Raw genomic sequence first — 25,679 nt, 5'->3', positions numbered from 1 at the left:
ATCTGTAAATGAAGGTGCTAATGATGCCTGGAATTCTGCTGGCGATTTAATGAGGAGAGGCATGTCAAGCACTTAGCAGGGTACCTGGCGCCTTACAGGAAGCTTTTCGTAAGTGCCAACGATTAGCTCTCATTAGACATGGCTGCTGTCGATGCTTCAGCATCCTGCTGACCCCCAGGACGCCGTCACCTAGAACAGGGTCCCTATGCTGAAATGCATGGGCTTTGGGAGGCACTGGGAGCCCAAGGGCCAGGGCTCTGAGCTGATATGCTAGAAGCGATGACGTGGCTTGTGTTGGGCCTGACCACCCAAAAGCCAGCACTTTGTGAAAAGGCCAGTCAAGCATGGGGCTGCCATTTGTGACTATCGAGTAGACGAAGCTTTGGCCCTGAGGACAGAGCCTCCAAACTGAGAGCCCTGTGTTCTCGTGAAGTGCTTCCCAACCTGTATTGCACTAGCCTATTGCAAGGAGAGCCTCCAAGACAGAAGGGGCTGACCATCTGTAAATGCTGCGTGCTCCTTTGCAGCATTAGATTCATAATGCATGTTCACACACCAAGGGCTCTGAGAAGTCCTGCTGAAAAGAGATCAGTTTAACTCTATTTTACCACAGTCATCCTGTCTTAAAGGAGACTCCAAAATGACTCTTTTGCTCACTAAAGCTCAAGGCCCCCTGCTCTGAATTATTAAAAACACTCTTCAGATGTCCACAGTAGTTCATCTGACCCTGAGGGACTACTGTCCTCCTGTTCCACCTCCACTGCCATTAACATGCCCTAGGAGACCGAGTTTGGAAAAGCTGTTTTAGCCCCTCGGGTCAGATGATCTACTGTGGACATTTGAAGAGTATTTTTAATCATTCAGGGCAGGAGGTCTTGAGCTTTAGTGAGCAAAAGAATCATTTTGGAGTCTCCTTTAAGATGCAGATTCCCAGTTTCCACTCTCAGGAACTCAGTAGGTCTGGAGACAGCGGGAATCAGCATTTTAATGTCACCGAAGTGACTCCAGGGCAGGAGCTCGGGAAGCTCACCTTGACCAACAGCGGTTCAGTGCCTGACTTTTGGAAGTACAGTGCTCAGAACAGCAGCGCCAGCATCCCCTGGGAACCATGAGAATTGCGGTTTCTCAAGCCCCGCCTTAGCACCACAGAATTAAAACTTATATTTTAACAAGGTCCCCAGTGATTCCGATGCTGGTTAGAATTTGAGACGCATTGGTTTAAAAGGTTTTTCATAGATGTTGTTTGTTTTGTTGGGTTTTGTTGTTGTTGTTGTTGTTCATTTGTTTGGGCTTTTAGTAACAAACGATTCAAATATAAAACACACACTACAAGCTCACTGTCATAAAATTTCTCCCCCCACCGCCACGCTTGCGTGTGAAGTGGACCAGATGCCCCAGTAACTCCAGGGTACAGCCAGAGTCATGTTAAAGAGAGGACTTACTTGGATCGTATCCCCACCTTCGGTAACGATGCCTGGGTTTTCCTAAGCAGCCTGAGCTTTCTTTGCTACCTCCGTCCTGAATCTCGGAAAGCCAGCAAAGCAGCTCTCAGCGGGGCCTCCACTCTGCCAGATCTCTGGTCGGACATGATTGATCTTCCATTGCTAAGTCATAAGAAAAGCCAGAAGGTGCTTTGGAGCAAGGATCTTTGGCCTTGGAACTCAGAGACTGACAAAAAAGAGTTGGCAAGAAGCAAGAGGAAAACTTCCAGCAGGCCTTCCAAAAGGAGAGCTAATACGGTTTTACTCCTTGCAATATTTAAGAATGGAGATTGCTCCGTGGGCAGAGCGGAGGACGCCTGCAGGACGACGGTCCATCAGGCAGCCAGAGTATTAATGGCAGGTGAAACCTTCCAAATGAGCACCCTGTCAGCCAATCTATTGCTTTAAAAGGTTGGCAATGCAGGAGACCTCACAGAGGCAATGAAGAACTAATCTCATATTGCCAAGTTAAATCAAGTCAGCCTTGCCCGTTCTTTTCACTTCTTAGTTACATCAAGCCAGAATACTTTCAATTATCCCTCACTTCCAACTTGTCAGCAGGCGTTGGGTAAAATGCAAATGGAACAGTGCCCTTCCCTGGTGGTGAGCAGGAAATATCATTAAGAATAGCCTCCAATTATTGAGGTCCTCCTCTGCGTTAGAGCAATGGCTTCATCATCTCATTTCATATGTACCGTCTTATAGCATCCCCATGACCGTTGGTGAAGTAGGTGCAATTAAGTCCATTCTGTAGCTGGGAAAGCTGCATGAGTCACGGGAGGTCAGTCATTTGCCAAGGTTACATTCTGTAGCTAATGAGTGATGGAGTAGGTTTTAAAACCAGATCCTCTGACTCTAAAGCTGTTTGTCTAATTAGGCCAAGAGCCCAGCACTACCCTGGGCACATGGATCCCTGAGCTTTGCAATGCCCTCCTTGAAATTTTCTAAGAGCTTCTCCAGTGGCAGGGACTGACCAGGGTCAGAAATGCTGCCTAGGAAGAGTACCCCAGCCCAGACTAGGACCCACATGAGCCATGGTCCTCTTTCAGGGTGCTCTCTGACCCTCTAACATCCCTCACGTCCAGCCCCATGCATGTGAGGTTGACCAGATGCCCTGAGATGTCTAGGTATTTGCATAATGAGATATCTCAAGGCCCAGTGCCCAGCCTCAATTCCAGAGGGCAGTTTGGTGGTTAGATTGCTCCTACTGGCTAGAGGCATTTTTTTGTTTGTTTGTTTAGCAAAATCATGTGAGATCAGGCTGTCAGAATGATGCTGATATACTGATTTGGGCAACTCAAATAGTTTATATGGACTGGGACCTAGCCAAAGAACATTTTCCAGGGGCTCCACACATGTTAGGCATGGTCGTGCAAGAGCTTACCTTAAAACAGAATAACTCCTAAGGCAAAACGAATCCCATGGTTGCCATATTTCTTTTTACCCAAGAGCACCTTCATATGAGTCTCTGGCCTTTGACCTTTTCCAGCCAGCGAAATGAAAGGGCCCTCTGCCCCCGCCGCTCCTCCTTCCTTCCCATCACTACGGTTTCTTTCTCCTTGCCCCAACTTCTTGCCACTTCCCTTCTCTCCCTTGCTTCATTAGTTGTCCACCTCCTCTATCATCAACTGATCTCAAAAACGACCCTAGGATTTATTGGGCTCACCACCTGGATTCCCCGTATATTTCCCGGGGAAATTAGAAATTGGCAAGTACCTCACTCTGTGTGATAAACAAATCTAGATGAGGCCGAAAAGAAGGAAGAACATAGAAATGACTGAGAGGCGCCTAGTAGGTTGATAGGTGCTCACGAATGTTCTGAGTACCTTACATGGATTATTTTACTTAACCCTCCCAATGCTCCTGTGTGGTATCGTCATCACCATCATCATCATTGCCATGCCCGCTTTGTAAATGGGAAAGGCAGAGCACACAGAGGTTGACTGAAGTCAATCTGTTAGCAAGTATATAAAGTGCATAATCTTTAATACACACCTTGTTGAATTTTTGTATATACATTCGCTGGTATAGCCAGGTGAATAGGTGAAGATCTAGAACATTCCCAGCACCCAGAAAGTTCCCCTAAATTTTTCCCAGCCAGTAGCACCCCATGAAGAACTAATTCAGCAGGGTCAATGCTTTCTACCATTATCGATTAACTTTGCCTGGTCTCAAACATCCTATAAATGGAGCAGCATAGACTCTTTAAAGAGCAGGGCTCATTTCAAAAATCTGAGCTGCTGACCGGTTCCCAGCCAGGTGCTGCATGTAGACACAAGCAGAGCTATCTGTGGCACATAAAGTGAATTGTTGGCATTGATTTGTGCCACCCTGCCACAAAACGAAACCGAGAAAAGTAAATTTCGATGTTTCTCTGAAGCCTTTAATACCCAAGAAAGCCGGAGAGTCCATGCAGGTTGCAGAGGGAGTCACTTGCATACCAAGCTGCAGGGAACAAAAGGCACCAAATATTGAACAAAATCCTTCCATCCGGATTCTCCATAAGCTGCACAGTTTACAAAGATCAAAGAAGAAAGTAAATGAAATAAACACCCTCTCATTCCTGAGCCCTTCCTTCCCTTTGAGTGTGATGCGGTGACTCAGGCAGCCTCCCCAGACAGAAGGGACATGCGAGCGTCGGCCAGGTCTGGGACATCCCGATGTTCTGTGGCTTCTCTGCATCCTCCCCAATGACCAGGGCCCCCCTCGCCCCGAGCATAGCCTTACTAGTTAGTGTTCAGTTAAGGCTTTGAGGTTAAATCTCTTACCTGCTTAGTAACCCCTTTAAAAATCCGGGAGAGCAAACTAGGCAGGAGCTGTAAACAGCTGACTCAAACCAGTAGCCAGCCCAGCAAGTAAGTGCCACCTTGTGCCAACAGTAAGCAGCTGAATGGGGGGTGGGGGGGGGACTCTCCCAGGTAAACGATGTAGTTGTCAGCGCCCTACACTGCCAGGAATTAATTCCCAGGCATCTTGTTTCTCCTGCTGATTCCCTCTCAAATGCTCACTTCAACCAGCCACATTCTTTCCCAGCTGTGGAAGAAGACAGGCCTTCCGAAGTGATTTCATCTCATGGCCACCCACCCTGTCCCTGGTCGGTGGGTGTCCACTATCCTGTCTTTAGAGTTTCTTTGGGAAGTTGGCGCCTCCTCCTTTCAATAATGAAGACAGGGGTGATGGCCTCATTGGTTGCCTTTTCCTACCTTTTATCCGAAGCTGATTCTTAGCCACTTGGATAACTTCCTCAGCTTCTTGAGCCACAGTTTCCAACTCTATAGGATGAGCGATGTCATGATAATGAGGCTAAGACACAGCTTACGGAGTACTCGTGTACCGGTCACTATACCAAGCGTTGTATGTGTAAAAACTGTTGTAATCCCCCCAACGGCACTGTTGACATTATCATCTTCATTTTTTCTACATGAGGAAACCGAGGCACAGAGCAGTTCATTGCCCAAGGTCAGCAGATCGATAGTAGCTGATCTGAGAGTCAAACCCAGATACCCTAACCGGAGTCTGTAGCTTAAGGAATGCAGTTATTCTGCTTTGGAGGGTTGACAGGAGGGTGTAAGTCAATATATGTACTGTAAGTCTTGTTCGATCTATACCAATTATTATTACTGTCAATTATTATGAAGTTCTTACTATCTGAAAACATAGCATTCCTTCCAGGATTCAACCTACTATAAGCACATACCAGTGAATAACTCTAATCAGGGGATATTAATCTCATGTTCAGTTTTTATAACCTGGAAATTTGAACATTTCAGGGAGTTTCTGGTTATAGTAATGCCTACAGTTCATTGAATATATACTATATGCCAGACCAATATTCTATATATCAATTTATTGATTTTCTATCCCATAACCCTATGTTATATATACGCAATTACAACTCAGTTATAAAAGCAAAGAAATTGAGGTTCAGCAAGGTCAATTATTTTTTTAAGATCACACAGCCAGAGTAGCTGATTCCCTAGGCCACACTCTTACCTCTGATGCTATGATATTTTTTGGCTTTTTATCTTGGGAATTCAAATGTGAAAAGATTCAATTTAGCATGAACCTGATTTTTGCTTCACATGCCAGAACTGTCAGGGAAGATCCTCTCTGATCTTCTTTATCAAAAGCAATAAAAAAGACACCTCCTATTTCCCAGAATGTTTCCTCCATGCCCGTATGTCTCTGAAATGGCCGTTACAATTAGCACACGACGTCTGTGTGCGGAGCTGCGGTGTAGCGTGCGTTCTGACGGAAAGCACCTACATCATTCTCCGTGGCCACACCGCACGGAGAGAAGCAGACGAGGACATGGCAGGCAGACGCCGGACACCTCCCGGGTCACTTTGCCATAACTGCTGAATCAGAATCGGGCCCTTTTGAGGATTCTGCAGACCTCTCTCACCAGCCTCGCGTGGGGGAATCCAACCAGACACATAAGTAGGTAGGTAGGTAGGTGAATGAATGAATGAACGAATGAATGAATGAATAGTGACCCGCCCCATGCCGTGAGGGCTGTGCCACTTTTGTGCTCCTGTTGAATGGAGACAGCAGCAACCTCTCGGGTCCTGAACTGGCAATTCAGAGCAGTGTGATTGCCTGCTTGATTGTTTTCAAGATAACTGCAAGATTGTCAGTGACAGGGTAATTTACTGAAGATTGCCATGTCAGACGGCCTGCGAGGGGGCTTGCTGGCATAAAGATGCGGTTCTCGTGACTGACAGGCCACTGGGAGATTGGAGTGCCAATTTAAAGTTCACGGTGTCGTCCGAAAGCGTTGAGCGGCGGCAGCCCATAATCACGCGCCATGATGAGGTCATTACCGGCATCACGTATGCTCACGCTTAATAACGCACAGGACCCCGAATGCGCTTCCCTGGAGCGAGTAGATGTAAATACATAGGAGGAAACCATTTACGGGCTTTTTTTTTCCTCCTTCTTTTTTCTTAGCATTTGCCATCCGCAATCGATGTGTTTATAGGACATCTCCTGCCAGACAGGCCCTTCAATAAAAAGCCCAGAATCAACAAAATGCTGGGGAAATCCGAGGTCTACACTTTTGAAGCACTCGCAAGTCCGGAACAAGTGGCTGGACTGGAGGGGGTTAGAGGAGGAAAACGTTTAAGTGCTTAATTGGAAAACTGTCTTAACTTATTCTTTGAGCCCGCTGAGGTCCTCAAGCCAGCCATGTGGGGTGGGTGGTGAACGGGTTGTGGGTGCGAGGAGGCACATGCCCAACTTCGAGAGGGAAAGGCCACCAGGGATGCATGGGACTCCTTAATGGGAAGAGGCTGGGCAGCCTTAAAAAAAAAAACTCTATTGCGCTCATAACTGAGTTTCTTCTCACCTGCGATGTTTCTGCTGCTGCTGAATGATGTACTGGCAACATGTTTCAGTGGGATATTTTTCAATCCGAAGCAGGCATTCCGTGATAGATTCCTTCTGTCGATGGAGGGTGACGTAAAACTCAGAATATGACGCTTGCTTTTCTCTTTGCTGTTCTCCGAAGGGCCCTGGGACCCACTGGCTGATCGGAACATGGGTCTGAAATGGTGCCTCCGCATAAAATTCCTGATAAAATTCCGCAAAGCTGTTTCTTGGATCTGAGATTTGCTAGGCCCTGGGGAGCACCCGATTCCACTGACACATCAGGCTGAGGTTTTCAGAGCCCCGACTTAGAAAGTCTCTAAATTTAAAGCATGTGTGCCTGCTCACCCTCCTGTATCTGCATTTCTAGGAAATTTTGTAAACCTAAATGCGTTATGAGGCACACGAGCAACATTTGCCCATGTGGAAAATGAGAGGCTAGTTTTAGTAATTTAAAGCTGAGCAAAACACGCAACCTCCTAATTTGTTTGTTTGCTAAGAAGAAAGTAATGCATTAAAATAATTGTACATTAATTGCTAAATTACAGTGGAACTTTGGTAAAATTACATATTTCAATTTCATTAGCAGAACCAAACGAGAAAAGTAATGCCAAAAAAAAAATTACACTGTAGTAAATCTAAAGCACATAACCAGGCCCCTGATTCAGCGTTCCAGTACAAGTGTTTGTCAAGTCATAGCCCAGGGTTTGAGTACACGTTTCTATGCTAATTATGTCCCCAAAATGCCTTGCTATCAAATCCAGGAGATGCAGGCAAGTTAGTCTCCAAGCTCATCCACCGTGTGTTCAATCAGTTCCCAGCAGAGTGATTCAGGGCTGTCCAACTAATCCATTCTAACAGAGAATTCCAAGAAGCATACACTGCCCTAAATATTCCCATCCTCAGCCCAAGCAGACAAGTGAGGAATAGGAAACGGTCAGTTATTCATTCAACAAACATTTGTTGAGTGTCCAAGTCTGCGGTGGGCACTAAGAAAGACATGAGTGTAGAAACAAATGAGACACTGTGCTCCTCTTCAAAGAGCTTATTTTCCAGATAGGACGACGAGCATATAGACATAATTAATCCTACACCAAGGAAGTTGGCATTAACAATTGTTTCTAAATTCGATGGTGCATTAGAATCACCTAAGAATCGTGTTTAAGATGCAGGTTCCCGGACCTGCTCCTGGAGGCTCTTGCTGGGGAGGTCTGGGATAGGCCCTTGAGTCTCACAGTCTTTTGATGCAGATCCATTCTCCGAGAATCTCTGATTTGATGGTACACAGAACAGGAATACCTTACCTACCCAGGGCCATCATCAGGAAGGCTTCCTGGAAGAGGAGGCCACACCTAGCCTGGGTCTGAAAGGATGAGTCATACCTGTTTCCCCCACTATATTGTCAGCTCCTTAAGGACAGATGCCATCATTTGTTCTTTGTTCCCTGTTTGATTTCTAGAACATGGCTGGCACTCAAATATTTGTTGAATGGTGGGTGAGCAAATAGGGAACAGCCCAGAAAAGAGATGTAGGGACAGGAATCCAGGCAAGTCAATCAGGGTGTTTACGTTCCTGCAGGTATGTGGCCAGGTAGCACCAGAAGCAACTGGGTGAATGCATGGCTTAATTTCGGGGCGCTCGAGCCAAAGTCATTTCTCCACATTTCCAAGAAAATATAAAAGTCAGCGCATCTGGTTCTCAGCTGGTCAGCAATGCCTTCCCTGGTTTAGAGGGAGAGAGACGGAATGTTTTTCTCTATTAAAACGGGAGTTAGAGTCCCGTGCGTTCTGACTACTCATGCGCCCATTAGCACCAGCCCCTGAAAACCGGCTACAGGCGTGTTTTGTGTATGTGTGCTGTGTTGTTTAAAAGCAGAGTATTCGTTTTTATTTCCAGCCACTCAAATAATAGTTGCTCATTCTCGAAAAAGTAGAAATTCCAGAAAAGAAAAATGAAGGCAAACACTAATCTACTACGTGGGGATAACCATTTGTCAACATTTTTAATTATTTCCTCTCAGCCTTTTATTTTCTATGCGTACATATCGGAATTTCACCGGGACTGTTGTGTGAAATCTGCCAAATCGGGCCCCTGGGATGGTGCCCGGGACAAAGGTGTTAACACCTGTGAGCAGCTTAGTTTTGTGAAATCCACTGACGGGCTGTCCTCTGCCCTTCCAGATGGCCTGGTGGACTGCCTGGACCCTGACTGCTGCCTGCAGTCAGCCTGTCAGAACAGCCTGCTCTGCCGGGGGTCCCGGGACCCCCTGGACATCATTCAGCAGGGCCAGACAGACTCACCCGCAGTGAAGTCCTTCTACGACCGCATCAAGCTCTTGGCAGGCAAAGACAGCACCCACATCATTCCCGGAGACAACCCCTTCAACAGCAGGTAGGCGCCCTCTGTCCCTGCAGGCCACTGGGGTCACTGGGTCCCTTCCTGTCAGATCAGCAGGAAGTGCTCCTGGTTTTCCCGTGGGCCCAGCTGGCCTGGAAATGACCCCAGCCGGGTAGCTCCCTGCTCTGGCTCATCAGAGGCCCCGTTCCTCTCTGTGGGTCACGCTCCAGAGCAGTCCTGGTCTCTCGGTGAGGTTTGGTTTGGTCACCTTTAACCTAGTCCTGCCGGAGCCCCCCGTTGATTGCCTGGTTTTTAGATCACTTTTATGATCTATTACTTTTGACATTATTGTTATCGTTTTAAGTCTCCTCTTGTAATTAACACCTCTTCTATTTCAGCCCCTATGACATCCCCAAGCTCTGTCATAGTTTGCAAATTATTAAACCTCATCGGCTTCATTTTCTTGATTGGTAAATTTAGGTATAGGATATACCACATACAGTAATATTATTTTAATACAAGGGCTCCTCAAAAAAAAACAATAAAAGAAACAATAAACTCTGACCAAAAAGGTATTTCGTCTGCTTGTTAAATCCTAGTTCTGAGACAGAGATCCTGCAGGGATGTCTTCTTTTCACTATGAACACGATTCCCATCGCCAGAGACTCCAGATCAGCCCTCGTGCTAGTCCATAGCATTTCAGTTTGGTTTGTATTTAGTTTACTGTAAATACATCTTTCGAAGGCCCTTGCACTGTTTCGATCAGCTTCCCTTTAACATTTTATTTCTACCCCAAATCCAGTAATTTCCTGATGCTCTCCTTCCCCTCTTCTTTCTCCACCTGTTCCTTCAAATCGAATCTTATGCTCCCCACCAATACTTACCACTTCCAGGCGACCCCTCGAGCCAAGATGCAGGAGAGCAGGCGGGAATATTTGGTGGACCCTACCCTCTCTGCCACTCTGAAGGTGGCAGTCAGTACCAGCACCCAAATGAGCCCACGTCCAGCACGTTGGCATGGATACGTAATTCAGAAACACACGATGTTACTCTAAAACTTAGGTTGAGGTTCGACACGCATGTTAATTTCAGGGTGTCATTGTCTGACAAATAATGAGGGACAAAACTAGAGTAAAAAAAAAAAAAAACCTCGATCCAAGACTTCTAAGAAGGCATTTCCCCTAGATAATGGCATACAAAAATAACTAAAATGCCTTGACTCCACCACTATAATTTATAGAGCAGATCTCACTATCTAGATAATGTGATAATTGTTACACATCAATAATCATAAATAGAAATGAACTGATAGCATGTCTTAGCTGAATCCTTTCTGCGAATTGACTGCCTCTAAATGGTAGGAAGCGAGCAGCAATGAAGAATTAGAAAAATAAGGGGTAGAAATCATAGGCGGCCCAGCTCCTTTTTTTCCTTATGGTGCTCTGCAGAGCCTTGTGCTACAAGAAAGATTTACAAGAAATAACAGTTGTATAAAAAAGAAGGGGGACCACCCTCACCGTGGGAGGCACTCCCAATTTTGTTTTCTCATCACAAGCACTTTGTAGCTTGTGGTCAACAACACACATCATTGATTTTAAAATTATGTCTGGGAAGGCCTGAAAGAAATCTTCGTTGGAGCTAAGATAAGGAAACAAAAATTGAACAAAAGAATTATTTGCATAAATTAGTTTCCCACTTTCAAAAGACTCTAGCATTGTGGTTGGAACCAGCCAAAAATGGGATTCATTTGTTAGGCAGCCCGTAGCAGGCAATTAGAGCTGTCAGTGGAACAGTCTAAACCCTCCTGAGATCATCCGAGGGTTGGAGTTGAACCGTTGGGGGGATTGCTAATAAAAAGAGAGGGACTTGGAGAAAGCATCCCTTCGGTTGTAGGGTCACCTGGGATTGCAGAATTAAGTGCAGTCCAAAAAATCGAGCAGGTTTGGACAGGATTCTGGCAAAGAACAGGTCAGCTTGATTACCTAGTCCAGAAATTGGGAGTGTGTCCAGGAACCTGGAAGTCTGAGAACCTCTCTGTCTTTGCCAAATTGTCCAGTGGCTTGAAGGGTGAGAATACAGCTGCAGATCTGCCCCACAGCCTGGGGGCTTAGTGCAAAACTGGCACCTCCCGTTAGCCCATTTCTCCATGAAGTCAAGAGACTTTAGGTGAGAGGAGGTGTGTGCATTCTCCCTGCATGGGTTTTGAAGAGAATATTGTTGCTTGATGGAATTGCCTGGAAGTAGCTGGAAGGATACAGGCATTCTTTGGAAAGTTCTACTTACTGTGACCTAGAGAGAGGGGAGTTTAACAGTGAAAAAAAGTTGTGTGGGATTTGCTGTCAAGATAGCAGGGATTTGATATAAGAGTAATATATAATTACATGGAATCCAGAATCCAAGATAATTCTGCCAGGAAAAAAAATAAAAATAAAAAGAAGAAAATCCCCAATCTTCTCTTTTCCTCAGGCTGTCAGGGATTGTGAGAAATTTTGCTCTTAAAGGGCAGCAAAATCAACGGATGAAAATGTCCCAGCCTCATAATAAACCTGCGTGTGCTCCACGCTGCTTCCTCTGACATCCCGGCCTGGAGGAGAAGAGGGACATTGCCCTCCCCAAAGCCAGGACAGGAATGAGTAGCCAGATGGGGAAGCTCTCACCCAAGTATCAAACTCTCTGTGCCAGGCTAAGGCACAAACATGTGTGGGCCAAGCAAAAGTCACGTGGCCTCTGGAAAAGCCGCCCGGCCAAGGAGAGAGGGGCTCTGCAGAGGAGACCCCGTGGCCCAGCCCAGCGACTGGAGATGCTGCCCCTCGATGTCGTCCCCCCCGACATCCCCCTACACATCGTCAGTTTTGCTCGTCAGGGGAGGCGGGCATTGACACAGCCTCTCGCCCGCCCCGCTCTGAGGTGTGATCACATGAGGCAGAAGTTAATATTGAAAGTCTTCTCCTGGCCGTAGGGACCGGATAGGGATGGGGATGGGGGTGGGGGTGGGGGCGCTGGCAGTGGGCATGGGGAACTCGACGACCTGTGACCTTGTTCTCTTGTGTGTGTCTCAAAGACCCATATCGTTTTCTGGTTTTGTTTTGTTTTCTCTCTCTCAGCTTGGTTTCTCTCATCCGAGGCCAAGTAGTAACTACAGACGGAACTCCCCTGGTTGGTGTGAATGTGTCATTTGTCAAGTACCCAAAATATGGCTACACCATAACTCGCCAAGATGGCACGTGAGTAGATTTGCGGGGCCCTACTTACTCAGGACTTGGGGTGCAGACAAAGAGACAGATGGTGCCACTGGCTTGGACCCGCGTGGCTTCCCATCGTGGACTGGAACGCCCACCAGACCAGGCCTCAGCGAGGTCCGCCTCCCCCCCCCCCCGCCCCCGCATGCCCCAGAGATATTTTTTGCTTTTCGGTATTGTATCGAAAATTAAAAAATAACTAGAACAGCCACCATTCTCTTTTTTTTCCATGTCAGGTAAATGCTTTTGAATGTGTCGGGGGTAAGATTGGGGGAAGGGGTGATTTTAGGGGAAAAAAAGAAAGGAAAACAGCTCTTGGCAACTCGTATTTTAAATCAAAGGCATCACAGGGTGACAAGGATCCGCGTGAGGCAGTGTCCTGTGGCGAACCCCTTCTGCTTTCATCTGTGGCTTTAGGAGCGGTGTTGTTTTTGCTCGTCTTTTGAGAAGGTGGGATGTAATCAGAGAAGTCTAATTAAATACACTTAGCTGTCCCCCTGCTGTGTGAAAAAGGCAACCTTTTCCCTATTATCTCCTGATTGGAAACACACACCCGTGCAGCCCCCCTCCCCAAGATGAAAGCTCTGTGGTTCCCTCAATCCATTGTCATGAAGTCGAAATTTTAAGGAAAAGGTAAGAAGAAGAAAAGAAATCTGTGGGAAGGGGAAAGCACTCACCCACTGTGGGCTAAAGGAATAAACAAACAAATAAACAATAACAACAACAACAAAACTATTACCTTCTATTTCAAATGGAAGAGGAGACCGTTGTTATAAATCAAATGCAACACTTTTTCTATAAAACAAGAGCCTGGAAAATTGTAGACGTATCACACAGATAAGGACTGTAATTCTTGGCCTTTCTCTGGTGAAGAGTCTGGCTTTAATCTCTAATGCCCTTAGCCTGGCAGGTAGTTTCAGAAATTATCAGCCCACAGTGGCCCTCGCCTCATATCCCCACCTGTGAAACCCAAAGAAGCATCAGTGGAATCATATCAAATTGTCAATATTCACTAAGTTTCCGATACCTCACTTACACATTCCCGCGGCCAAGTCTAATCCTCTTAAGCAGTAGCACCGTGTGCGACGCAGAGCTGCTCTGTGCCTTCTTCATTCTTAGAACCTAGTGTCCCGGCCCTGCAAAGTCCTGTGGCAACGCAGGAGGACAGTTCTGAGTCCTCGGCCTGCTATCTGTCCCCACCTCCTGCTACCACATCCCTCTTAGATGCTTTCTCACTTATTGTGGCCCAAATCTGTTCAGCCTCCCGGATTGCTGACCCTTCAGCTTGGTCAGGTTGCAAAGCCATGAAAGAGACAGGAAGCGTTCGGGAGTGCTCCGGGGAGCCCCACAATCTGTGGGATAGTGGCGGGTGTGTGCACCAGACGCCAAAGATCCGATTCTGTCACACCGGCTAGGATCAGTTTCACTTTAAAACATTGGACGCTCTTCTGTGTCCTATATAACCATCCCCAGCAGTGAGCTCGCCCCACACCAACTACGTAAACAGATTAACGTAATAAACACAGTGTTGCAATGTGCATGCTCTGACATTTATCTCAATATTCATGTGCTCTGCCTTTGTTCGTATTATGTCTATTAAAAAAAAAAAAAAAAAAAAACACCTGAAGTGTTAAAATGGGGCGAAGCCAGCGGGTTTATATATCTTCATCGAGTTTTTACTGTGATTCAGGCACTCTGTTGGCTGCTGGAGATTCTGAAATGAGCAAGACAGCAGCACTGCCCTCCAAGAGTTCAGATCCCAGTGGAGGATGAACCTTAAAACCGAGAGACCTCTCTCCATTAACCTCCCTCTTTCCTGTCAACTGCGAAAGAACTACCTTTATTTTACTAGACATGTACCTTCATCCAACTCCTGAGGAACAAACAGGAATACAGTTTAAAAAATGATTGTCAAAAATATCAGAAACAGGCCAAAATGGCTGAGGGTGGTCAAAAGGTACACACTTCCAAATATGAGATAGATAAGTCCTGGGAATGTAACGTACAGCACGGTGGCTAAGGTCAGTCATACTGTACTGTACATTCGAAAGTTGCTAAGAGAGCAGATCTTTAAAGTTTCGTCGCCAGGAAACAGTTCCTATAACTACATGTTGTGATGGAACCCAGACGTCTCGTGCTGATCAGTTCACAATAGTACAAATATCAGATCATTTTGTACGGGGGTCCCCAGCCACCGGGCTGTGGACCAGTACTGGTTTATGGCCTGTTAGGAACTGGGCTGCACGGCAGGAGGTGAGCAGTGGGGTCAGCAAGGGAAGCTTCCTCTGTACCTGCAGCCGCTCCCCAGCGCTAGCATCACCGCCTCGGCTCCACCTCAGATCATCAGGTGTTAGATTCTCATAGAAGCCACCGGTCCCTGGTGCCAAAAAGGTTGGGGACCACTGATTTTGTCCACCTAAAAGTAATGCGATGTTCTATGTCAATTATAGCTCAAAAAAAAAAAAAAGTGAAACAAACAAACAAAAAAATCAGAAACAGTGAAGGCTATCGAGAAGAAAGCTTAATGAGCCCCTCCCCGCGTCCCAGCACCGTGTCATGACGACTCCACTATTTATTAGCCTAGCATGATGCTAAGTGTTTTACGTGAGGAAAGGGGAACATTTTCTGTGAAGGGCCAGACAGTGAACGTTTTCGGCTTTGCATGCCGTGGGGTTTGCATTACAACTGCTCGGCTCTGACGCTGCAGCTCAGAAACAGCCGGAGGAAATACATCCATGCATGGGCATGCTTTATTCCAATCAAACTTTTTTTTAAACAGGTGGCAGGCCAGGTGTAGCTCAGGGACCTAGCTTGCTGACCCATGCTCTGCCTTCGTCGTGATATTTCATTCTCGCAACGACCCTGTGACCTCACTATGATTATTCCCATGTCATAGATGAAGAGACTTGGGCTCGGAGAGGGTTGGTAACTTGCCCACAGCCACACAGCTAGTAAGGGGTAGAGTCTGGGTTCCAACCAGCCCAACGGCCCCCGAAGCCAACGCCGATCTCCTCCTGCCATGCAGAGGCCGGAGTGCCCGCCCCGTGGGAAGGCGCGCGCAGCCCTCTCAGTGAGCCCGCTTACCTCCCCTGCAGGTTCGACCTGATCGCCAACGGGGGCGCCTCGCTGACGCTGCACTTTGAGCGAGCCCCCTTCATGAGCCAGGAGCGCACCGTGTGGCTGCCGTGGAACAGCTTCTACGCCATGGACACCCTGGTGATGAAGACCGAGGAGAACTCCATCCCCAGCTGTGACCTCAGCGGCTTTGTCCGGCCGGATCCGATCATTATCTCGTCCCCGTTGTCCACCTTCTTCAGCGCTGCCCCTGGGCAGAATCCCATCGTGCCTGAGACCCAGGTAGAAATGGCGGGCCCCAGGGGACTACACTCAGTACTGCCGTGACCAAACCTGGCTGGCCAAGTGCCTCCTACCACATCTCCTTCCTGGGCGGGCTAGAAGCCAGTCTTAGGGAGAGGGACAAAAAGCAGGGGCACAATAGAATTTATTGCCACCGAAGAGAAAACCTAATCTTTCCTGGACATTCCAGATGTTTCTAGATAGTTGTTCAAGCCTTTGGCAATCACCGCAGCTTTTAAAATAAAATAAAGACAATATACACATGTGCAACCCCCTGCAAATCGCTTTGTGTTCCTGTTAGTCACAGAGATACATGATAAGAGGAGCTTTAACAGAGGGCATGTTACATTATTGCCTCCCTGTTGTTTTATACCAATTGTCAGTGGAAGTTGCAGGTTCATATAATTACAGCCTCTCATGGCCTCCTTGCATGCAGCTAGCAATAAAGCCTGCTGTTCTTATTTACATCTTTTGCCAACAGCGTGGTTTTTAAAAAGAAACACAACGGTGACCAAGAATAATTATTAATCCAAAAATCATAATCTCGGCCCCTTCGCTCCACAATGTAGGCTAAGGTTTGGGGCGTCTCGTTCTTTTCCTTGGCCTTGGGAAGTGGTTCTTGCGCCCCACGTAAGGCGCGATGCCCCGGTGAGAGTGGCAGCAGCCAGGCGGCCTCGGGGTCCCGAGCAGCCCGCCGGCCTGGGCGCGCTCGACGCAGCATGTGCACCGGTGTCTCCTCTGCAGGTTCTCCACGAGGAAATCGAGCTCCCGGGTTCCAACGTGAAGCTTCGCTACCTGAGCTCCAGGACCGCGGGCTACAAGTCGCTGCTGAAGATCACCATGACCCAGTCCACAGTGCCCCTGAACCTCATCAAGGTGCATCTGATGGTAGCTGTAGAAGGGCACCTCTTCCAGAAATCGTTCCAGGCCTCTTCCAACCTGGCCTACACCTTCATCTGGGACAAGACGGACGCATACGGCCAACGGGTGTACGGACTCTCTGACGCTGTCGGTATGTTTCGGTTTCCTCCCCTTATTGATGCTTGGATTCAGTCGTGCATTAATTCGACCAATATTTATTGAGTTTCTGGTATGTGCCAAGCACTATTCTAGTATATAGGAATCCAAGTGGTTTGATTGACAAGAGTCCTCTTCCTAGTTGAGATAATAGACTGGGCAAGAAAATACCAAAAATAAAAATAAGTGATATATACTGGGGAGGAGGGGCAAGTGATCTTGAAGGCATTCAGGGAAGGCTCCTCAGCCGGTGACATTTAAGCACAGGCTTGAATGACAAGAAGCCATGTGAAAATCAGGAAAAGAGCATTCTTTTCCTGGCCAAAAAAAAAAAAAAAGAAAGAGAAAAAGAAGGAAGAGCGAGGTATGTTTGAAGGACAAAGAGAAGGCCCATGTGGCTGAAATGTTAGCAGACAAGACTGTTCGAGACGGGGGGAGAGGGGTGGGCAGGGCTAGCTCAGGTTCCAGAGTGAGCACTTGCAAGTGGCACGGAGGGCTCTGCGAGAATCGGAACACGGGGCTGGGGAAATCTGAAAAACGCATGCCGTGCTCCAGGCTTTGCCTCTGAGGGGAATCACACGGACCCCATCCACACCCCATCCCTACTTATGAAAGCCCACCGTAAGAGACGTGTCTTCCCGTTACGTTTTTGAAGAGTTGAGAGCCGTGGGTTAATATCGACCTACCCGTAGATTTTCCTACTTGCAGAAATTAATTAATTAAAATCCAGATGCCTGTATTATTTTTTAGCGACAGGCTTGTAATTTTCAAGAACTGTCATAAGTTACCAAAATAAGAAACCTGCAAACTTGGAAATTTTCGCTGTGATTGGCAGCCAGTGTTTATCAGACACTCCCTTCTGCAGAGTGTTGTGACAAACCCTTTGCCTTGGGTAACCTCTCAGTAACCCTATCAAGTAAGCACCCTCATAATCCACACTGTGCACCTGAGACCACGGGAGAGGGTAAGGAATTTGCCTAAAGTCACTCACCTAACAGGTTAAACGTGCTCAGGATATGGCCCTCGTGGTCTGCTTCATCAGAAATTGGAGTTAATAACTTAATGAAGATAGTAAAAAGTTACCAGGGTAACTAGTATATTGAATAGCCAATATCAAAATAGCCAGCATCAAAAAGTAGACTGCATATTACAATGCACCCCATGTACCCCAGCTTCTGCCATTATCGCCTCATGATGAGTCTTGTTTTGTCCATACCCTCATCCACTCCCTGGCCTCCCTTTTTTTTTTCTGAAGCAAGTCCCAGATAGCATATCGCCTCATCCGTAATATTTCACTATGTGTCTCTAAAAAAACACTTTAAAAGCGTAGCAACAATATCACAATAAACAAAACAATAATTTCTTAATGTCAGCCCATCTTTGTTGAATAATTCAATTATCTTATAAATATCATAAAACATTAATACTTTGAATCGGAAGCCTAATAAAATCCACTTTTTGCAATTGGTTGATTTCTCTTGTATTTTTAATCTATGGTTTTCCCTTCCATTTCTAGCTCTAATTTTTATGTTTTATGATTTATTCGTTGAAGAAACTGTGGTGTTTGCCCATAGAATCTCACAAAACCTGGTTCATTTTTGACTGCACACCTGGGCTGTTCAACATACTTCTCTGCTCTGTATCTCCTGTAAATTGAGAAGTAGATCTTAAGACTTTCTCAGGTTGAGGTTCTGTTTTTATTTTTATTTATTTAAACTATTTGAACTTTTTAAAATCAAGGTATAATTGACATGCAACATATTAGTTTCAGATGTACAACATGATTTGATATTTGCATATATTGTGAAATAATCACACAGTAAGTCTAGTTAACGTCTGTCACCATATACAATTATAAAAGTTTTTTTTCTCGTGATGAGAACTTTTAAGATTTACTCTCTTGGCAACTTTCAAGCATGCAATATAATATTATGAACTACAGTTGACATGCTGGATATTACGTCACCAGGATTTATTTGTTTCATAACTGAAAGTTTATACCTTTTGACTCCCTTCACCCATTATACCCATCCCCCACCTCTGTCAACCATGAGTCTGTTCTCTGTGTCTATGAGCTTGTTTTTGGTGTTTATTTTGTAATTCCACATATAAGTGAGATCATACAGTATTTGTCTTTCTCTGTCTGATTTATTTCAGTTAGCATAATGCCCTCAAGGTCCGTCTATGTTTTTGCAAGTGGCAATATTTTATATTTTTATGGCAGAATAATATTGCGTTGTATATATGTTCTACATCCTCTTTATTCATTCATCCACTGATACACACTTAAGTTTTTTCCATATGTTGACTATTATAAGGCTGCAATGAATACCGGGATGCGTATATCTTTTTGAGTTAGTGTTTTTGTTTTCTTTGGGTAAATACCCAGAAGTGGAATTGTTGGCTCATAAGGTAGTTCTATTTTTAATTTTTTGAGGAACTTCCATACCGTTTTCCATCGTGGCGGCGCCATTTCGCATTCCCACGGACGGTGCCCAAGGGTTCCCTTTCCTCCACGTCCTCTCCAGCACTCATTTGTTACCTTTTTGAGAACAGGCATTCTGACAGGGGTGAGGTGGTGTTGCGTCGGGGTTTTGACTTGCATTTCCCTTATCATTCGTGATGTGAAGCGCACCTTTTCGTGTCCCCGTCGGCCTTTTATATGTCTTCTTTGGAAACATGTCTATTCAGGTCCTCTGCCCATTTTTCAGTGGGACCTTTTGGGGTTTTGCTATCGAATTTATATGAGTTCTTTATATATTTTGCTGTTAACCCCATATCAGATACACGATTGCATATATTTTTGTCCATTCAGTGGATTGTCTTTTCATTTTGTCGATGGTTTCCTTTGCTGTGCAGCAGCTTTTTAGTTAAATGTAGTCCCACTTGTTGATTTTTTTTTCTTTTGTTGCCTTTCCTTTTGGTCAAAACCAAAAAATCATCACCAAGATCAATGTCAAGCAACTTACCACCTATGTTTTCTTCTAACATGGTTTGAGGTTTACGTTTAAATCTTTACTCCATTTTAAGTTAATTTTTGTGTATGGTGTAAGATAGGTGTCCAGTTTCATCTTTTTGCATGTGGCTATCCAGTTTTTCCCAACACCATTTATTGAAGATGCTATGTTTTCCCCATTGCATATTCTTGGCTCCTTTTTTGCAGATTAATTGACCATACAGACGTGGGTTTATTTCTGAGCTCTCTGTTTGGTTCCATTGATCTACGTGTCTGTTTTTATGCCAATAATTCCGTACTGTTTTGAATACTATAGCTTTGTAATATAGTTTTAAATCAAGGAGCAGGATGCCTCCAGCTTTATTCTGTCTCAAGATTTCTTTGTCGATTCATGATCTTTTGTGGCTCCACACAAATTTTAGGATTGTTTGTTCTATTTCCATGGAAAATACTATCGGTGTTTCGATAGAGATTGCATTGACTCTGTAGATTGCTTTAAACGGTAAGGACATTTTAATAATATTGCTGCTTTTAATCCACGAGCATTGAATATCTTTCCATTTATCGATGTCTTCTTCAGTTTCTTTCATCAGTGTCTTATAGGTTTAGTGTATAGACAGGTCTTTCACCTCCTTGGTTAAATTTACTCCTAGGTATTTTATTCTTTTACTATTTTTAAGCAGGGCAACTTGATAAGTGGTGCTGTCTTCTTCCCTTAGGAGACACCTAATGTCAACTTGTCTGTCCTTTTGTGCTTTTAGCAGCCATTGATGCTCATTGCCTAGATCCATTGGGTCATTAGGGATTGCAAATTGACATTTTAATTCCATTGTTCTTTATTTATCAGCTAGAATACCTTTGTATAGAGATGATTTCTCATTAACTACTTGGTTATTTGAGGTATGGTTCAAATAAGAAAGTAAGGATATATATATGTTTGATTCTTTCCTTTTATTTATTAGTTTTCAATATAACGTCAGTTTTTTAACATACTCTAATGATGGCAAGTTAATGTTTCTTTAAATACCATTATGAATTCATAGAATGAAATGTCTCTAATATTTTAATTTATTGGAGTTATCTTTACTAATGGTCAAAGTGTCCCATCTTTGATCATGGAAGCCTCTTTAAGCTGACGCCTAAATTTTTTCAACATGACCCCAGAAGATTTGTACTCCTTGCTTTCTATCTGGTATGATAAAATGGCTCGGTCTCATCTTGTTTATTTCTCGCTCTGACCATTTCTTCAAAGAGCCCTGATTCCTTTTAATGAAAAATAATATTTCAAGGTCACAAGCCAGACACTAGCAATTCTCTTTGCTACTAGGTCAGTCATTGTTTCTTGGAATTTTCAGAAGACAAGCTAGGAAATTCACGTTCTTACAAAAAAAAAAAAAAAAAAGAAGAAGATAAAACATATCTTCCATTCATATAGACACTCCATATCTCAGGATTTAAAAGAAGCTGTGGAGAATCCCCAAAGGTGACACGCATAGTTAAGAATTTAATGTGGTAGGAACGACAATAATAACAATGCCTCATATTTCTAAAACAGTGTTCCAATTAAAGATGTATGGCATCTCGGTATTTTGTCTCGTCTGCCCTTACCACATCTCTCTGAGAAATTAAGACTTTGCTCGTTCCATTTTACGCACGGGGAGATGAAGTCATGAGGAAATGTAGCTGGAGCAGAGGTAGGCCCAGAGTCCTCCATCTCCTGCCTCTCTCTCCCGTTTGTCCATGTGGCAAGTACGGGATCTTTGCAGTTTCTGGATTCTGTTCCCCGTGCCTGCCTCACTTAGCGCTTGCTGGAATCCTGACCCAGCATACTAAGGGTCTTAACTTACACAGGCTCTTGCCTCCAGAATCTCCTTATAAATGAGCCACGAAGCTTCCATAGGCCTTTCTCCAGTGAGTGAAAATAAATAACACAAAATATAATAATGCACGCCGTGAACAGCAGTCTGAGAGCAACAGTCTCCTATGCATCTCGGAAGGAGCGTCGTGTTGGTTTTTAAGTGGTTCATCTCCTCCCTCTACATCACTGGGGTCATTTTTGAAAGCTAGCTCTTCTTTGGAAAGGTCTTTCCATCCCCACAGAATACCACTGTGTAAAGTTTCAAGGTTGAGTTCAGCTTGAAATTTGAATTTAATATTGTGTGGAGTCACGAGGAGAAAAGCAATCAGCCCACCTCCTTGAGTTTTGGGAACGGAATCTGTATTACCGCAAACACGTGTTTCTCGGCGCCCTGCCTGAGAGCTCAGGAATAATCAAGTCCACTCTCTTTGCCTCCCACCCTGCCACACCCCCTTTTGTCTCTCAGTGTCTGTTGGATTTGAATATGAGACCTGTCCCAGTCTAATCCTGTGGGAGAAAAGGACAGCCCTCCTTCAGGGATTCGAGCTGGACCCTTCCAACCTCGGCGGCTGGTCCCTGGACAAACATCACATCCTCAACGTGAAAAGTGGTACGTGAGCACACTTCCTTTCTCTGATACAGCCCAGTCTCTCCCCCAAACCTTCTCTCCGGCCTTGACATTTAAGTGGTAGCCCCTCCTTTCCCTCAGCCATTTTTCATCAAATGCCCAAAATACTCATAGGTTTTCCCATCTTCCCCTTTTAAATGTCAAAGAGAAAGAGTGTTGGGCTGGTTTAACAAGTCCATCTGCCTTCCCGTACCTCATGATTCTTCAATCGTCTCTACAAGCATTATCTTACCCAAAGTCACAGGCTTGGGGCTTAGCCATCCCTTTACCGCTCTCTGGCATCGTGAGGAAACAGGGGAGTTCCCCAAGGTGGAAGTTCCATCCCATTTCTCTTTTCTCGGTCACTTCCCCTGACCCTCAGTGGGCTGATACAAGCGTCCCCCCCACCCCCCGCTCCCGAAGGGCTGCAGTAACCACCCTCACTTGCCGCCCACCCCAGGGATCCTACACAAGGGCACCGGGGAGAACCAGTTCCTGACTCAGCAGCCTGCCATCATCACCAGCGTCATGGGCAACGGCCGCCGCCGGAGCATTTCCTGTCCCAGCTGCAATGGCCTTGCCGAAGGCAACAAGCTGCTGGCCCCGGTAGCTCTGGCTGTTGGGGTCGACGGGAGCCTCTTCGTTGGTGACTTCAATTACATCCGGCGCATCGTTCCCTCTCGGAACGTGACCAGCATCCTGGAGTTACGGTAAGCGGCCACGCAGGGAGCCTCTGCCGCTCTCTTGCTCTCGCGGCCGTGACGCTTCGCTGGGTTCATGGCGGCTGCCTTTGGGGTTCTCCAGGGAATATATGTTTTGTGTGATGGGCTGAGATTTGAAACCTAGGCCCAGAATCAAATCAGGATCTGGGGAGAAGCTTTGTGTATCCGTAAAACACCACACTCATGTTTGATACCATTGTTAACACCTGACTTACAGACAAAGGTGAATGAATGCTTTCAGCCATGGTGGTTGGGGTGCGACCCAGCGAGCTGTATTTTAGAAAACCTCCACATGTGACTCTAACACACACCAGTGACAGAACCACTACTTTAAGCTGTTGGTTCATTTCTACGGTTTCTAAAGTGGCACTTCTTAAAAAATACAGCTCTCTGGACCCCACCCCCAGAGGCAGTGATTCGGTAGGTCTAGAGGCAGGTCATGGCACCTTTTATCTTTGACAAGCTCTGTAGGAGATTCCAGTGCACATCAAAGGTCAAGAAACACTAATGTTCATTCACTAATTCAAACGTTTGTTTCGAGCCACCTCTATGTGCTAGCTCTCTGTAAATCTCCAGATCTTTGCACGTTCACCAGGATGTGGTTAGAACTGCCGCGTGGGCCATGCTGGCTCACTTCGGCCCACCCCTGGTAGATCCCCCCGGCTGTGGCTTTCCACTCACCCTGACGTCCAGGACCCTCCGTGCTGGATAAAGTCTCTTGGAAACTCTCTGCCTGAGAAAGTAAAAGGAGAAATAACATCTATAAATAAGGGAGAAAGTTTATTCAACAAATATTTGGAGAATCTGTACCATGCCAGGGACTTTCTGACAAGGGGGAAAAAGTGGGAACAAGCAAAGCCTTAGTTGTTGAGTTTGCGATCTGATGGGGAACTTCAAATCGTGTGGACAAATAAAGAATAAGTTTAAGTAGCATGAAATGCTTTAAAGAAAATCTAACAGGGTAAGAAATAGGGATTGTGGGGTGGGGGTGGGGGCGGGGGTTTAGGAAGCTAAATGAGGTAAAGTGGTCAGAGAAACCTCTCATACTAGGTGACATTTGAGGTGGGTCCTGAATGATAAGGTCAGACATGTGAAGGTCTAGCGAAAAGTACACCAGGCAGACAGAAGGTGTGCAAAAGCCACAATACAAGCCAATAACCTGTTTTATTTAAGGGACTGATAGATGTTCAGTATGGCGGAGGGTGGCGAGCGCAGGGGACAGACTGTGTCACAGGGGGTCAGAGAGGTCAGTAGGGGACTGACGCTTTGGCGTCTTCCTGACCGCGGTGATAAGTATAAACCGTCTTCTTATTGCTGTGGACAGCCGTTGGAGGTCGAAGTGGAAAGTGGGGAGGAGTCGATGTCATCCGAATTGCACTTTTAACAGATGGTTCTGGCTACTGTGTGGACTTTAGAGGGGCCAGAGTGGAGGCGGAAAACCCCCAGGGAGGCTATAACAATTGTCTGGGATTGGGGGGATGCTGATGTGGGCTAGGGTGGTAGCAAGGATGAGGATGTGACCCTATTGGGATATATTTTTGAGATAAATCTGGTAGAAATTATTGATGGATCAGGTGTAAGGAATGGGAGGAGAGAGAGAGGGAGAGGGAGGAAGAGGGAGAAAAGAATTGAGGGTGACGCCTGGTATTTTGACCTGAGCAACTGAGTGGATTATGGTCCCTTCTGAAGCAGCCTCCGCTCCCAGGTGAAAGACTTAGATAAAGTCACAGGTTGCGCTTCATTCTAGTGTCTCTGAGGCCCCTTCAGGGACAGAGAGCAGATCTGACCACCAGGAAGTGCTGCTGAGTATTCTCGGCAGCCGAGACTATGCCAAGCCCTGGGAGAGGTGAACAGAAAGGAGGAAACCCCAGATTCACCCCCAAGTAGGTTGCAACCTCAGTGATTCAGTGGACATGTACTGAGCATGACCGTGAGCCACGCCTGTGCTGGGCTCCGAGGGTCCAGGCTCAATGAACACCCACTCGAGGCTGAGAGATGGGCACCCGGGCAAGTAAAGACAATTGAAGCTGAGTGTTCTAGAAGAGCCAACAAGCAGCCATCATGGGAACACAGAGGGGGAGTCCATGGGGGCGGAGTGAGACGGCGTAATAAACCAAAAAATGAACAATGAGAGGAGGAAGCTGGATAATCCTCAAGCTGCCAAACTGACAGATGAAGCATCTTTCCTGGAGCTCCCCCAGCAGGTCCCCTTCGCGACATGTTGGTTTCCTCTTTCGTCCCAGCAGCGTGATCTTCTCGGGCACCCTGTGGGTGCTGGGAGCCCCAGGAGGAGGCAGGAAGGGAGTGGAGCTGGCCTCGAGCTGTTCCGTGACGGCGGCCCTTTTTAATCTGACATCCGTAACCCTCCGCATCTGGCCCTTCCTTCTTTGTCACCGCTCTTGCTGCCCGGAGCCAAATCAGCACTTGCCAGCTTCATTCCCACCTCCGAACGTTGACTCGCGCTGTTCGCTCTCCTTAAAAATGCCTGCTCTACCTACTCGACCTCATCATGTCCATCTTTACGGCTCAGTCTGAAGGCTCTCTCTTCCTCGCAGCTCCATCTCCCTAGCAGAAATAATTCTCACCCTCCTCCGCGTCACTTAACTCTCATCTTCCACAAAACTTAACGGCATGTACTGCCTTCTTTTTCCGTTACATCTGCGTTAAGTCTTTAAGGCCCAAGTGTGTGAACTTCTGTGAAGCAAGCACCTTTGTTGGGCATCTTTGCCCTTTGATGC

The 25,679-nt window shown here is 46.0% G+C and overlaps 1 protein-coding gene across 13 annotated transcripts in view; it reads left to right on the top strand.

Moving 5' to 3' along the window:
* Positions 1 to 25,679, top strand: part of TENM2 (teneurin transmembrane protein 2) — a 2,693,686-nt gene that overhangs the window by 2,617,293 nt on the left and 50,714 nt on the right. For all 13 annotated transcript variants that reach the window (XM_036224946.1, XM_036224945.1, XM_016151441.2 and 10 more), the window contains 6 exons: positions 9,029 to 9,239; positions 12,290 to 12,409; positions 15,520 to 15,781; positions 16,526 to 16,793; positions 22,079 to 22,222; positions 22,680 to 22,929. In XM_036224946.1, coding sequence (XP_036080839.1) covers positions 9,029 to 9,239; positions 12,290 to 12,409; positions 15,520 to 15,781; positions 16,526 to 16,793; positions 22,079 to 22,222; positions 22,680 to 22,929 — 1,255 coding nt within the window. The remainder of the gene's footprint in view (positions 1 to 9,028; positions 9,240 to 12,289; positions 12,410 to 15,519; positions 15,782 to 16,525; positions 16,794 to 22,078; positions 22,223 to 22,679; positions 22,930 to 25,679) is intronic.

The sequence above is a fragment of the Rousettus aegyptiacus genome, unplaced genomic scaffold (genome assembly GCF_014176215.1).
Source record: "Rousettus aegyptiacus isolate mRouAeg1 unplaced genomic scaffold, mRouAeg1.p scaffold_m13_p_7, whole genome shotgun sequence".
NCBI lineage: Eukaryota > Metazoa > Chordata > Mammalia > Chiroptera > Pteropodidae > Rousettus > Rousettus aegyptiacus.
The sequence above is the reverse complement of the archived record's forward strand: the minus strand, read 5'-3'. Positions and strand labels throughout refer to the sequence as shown.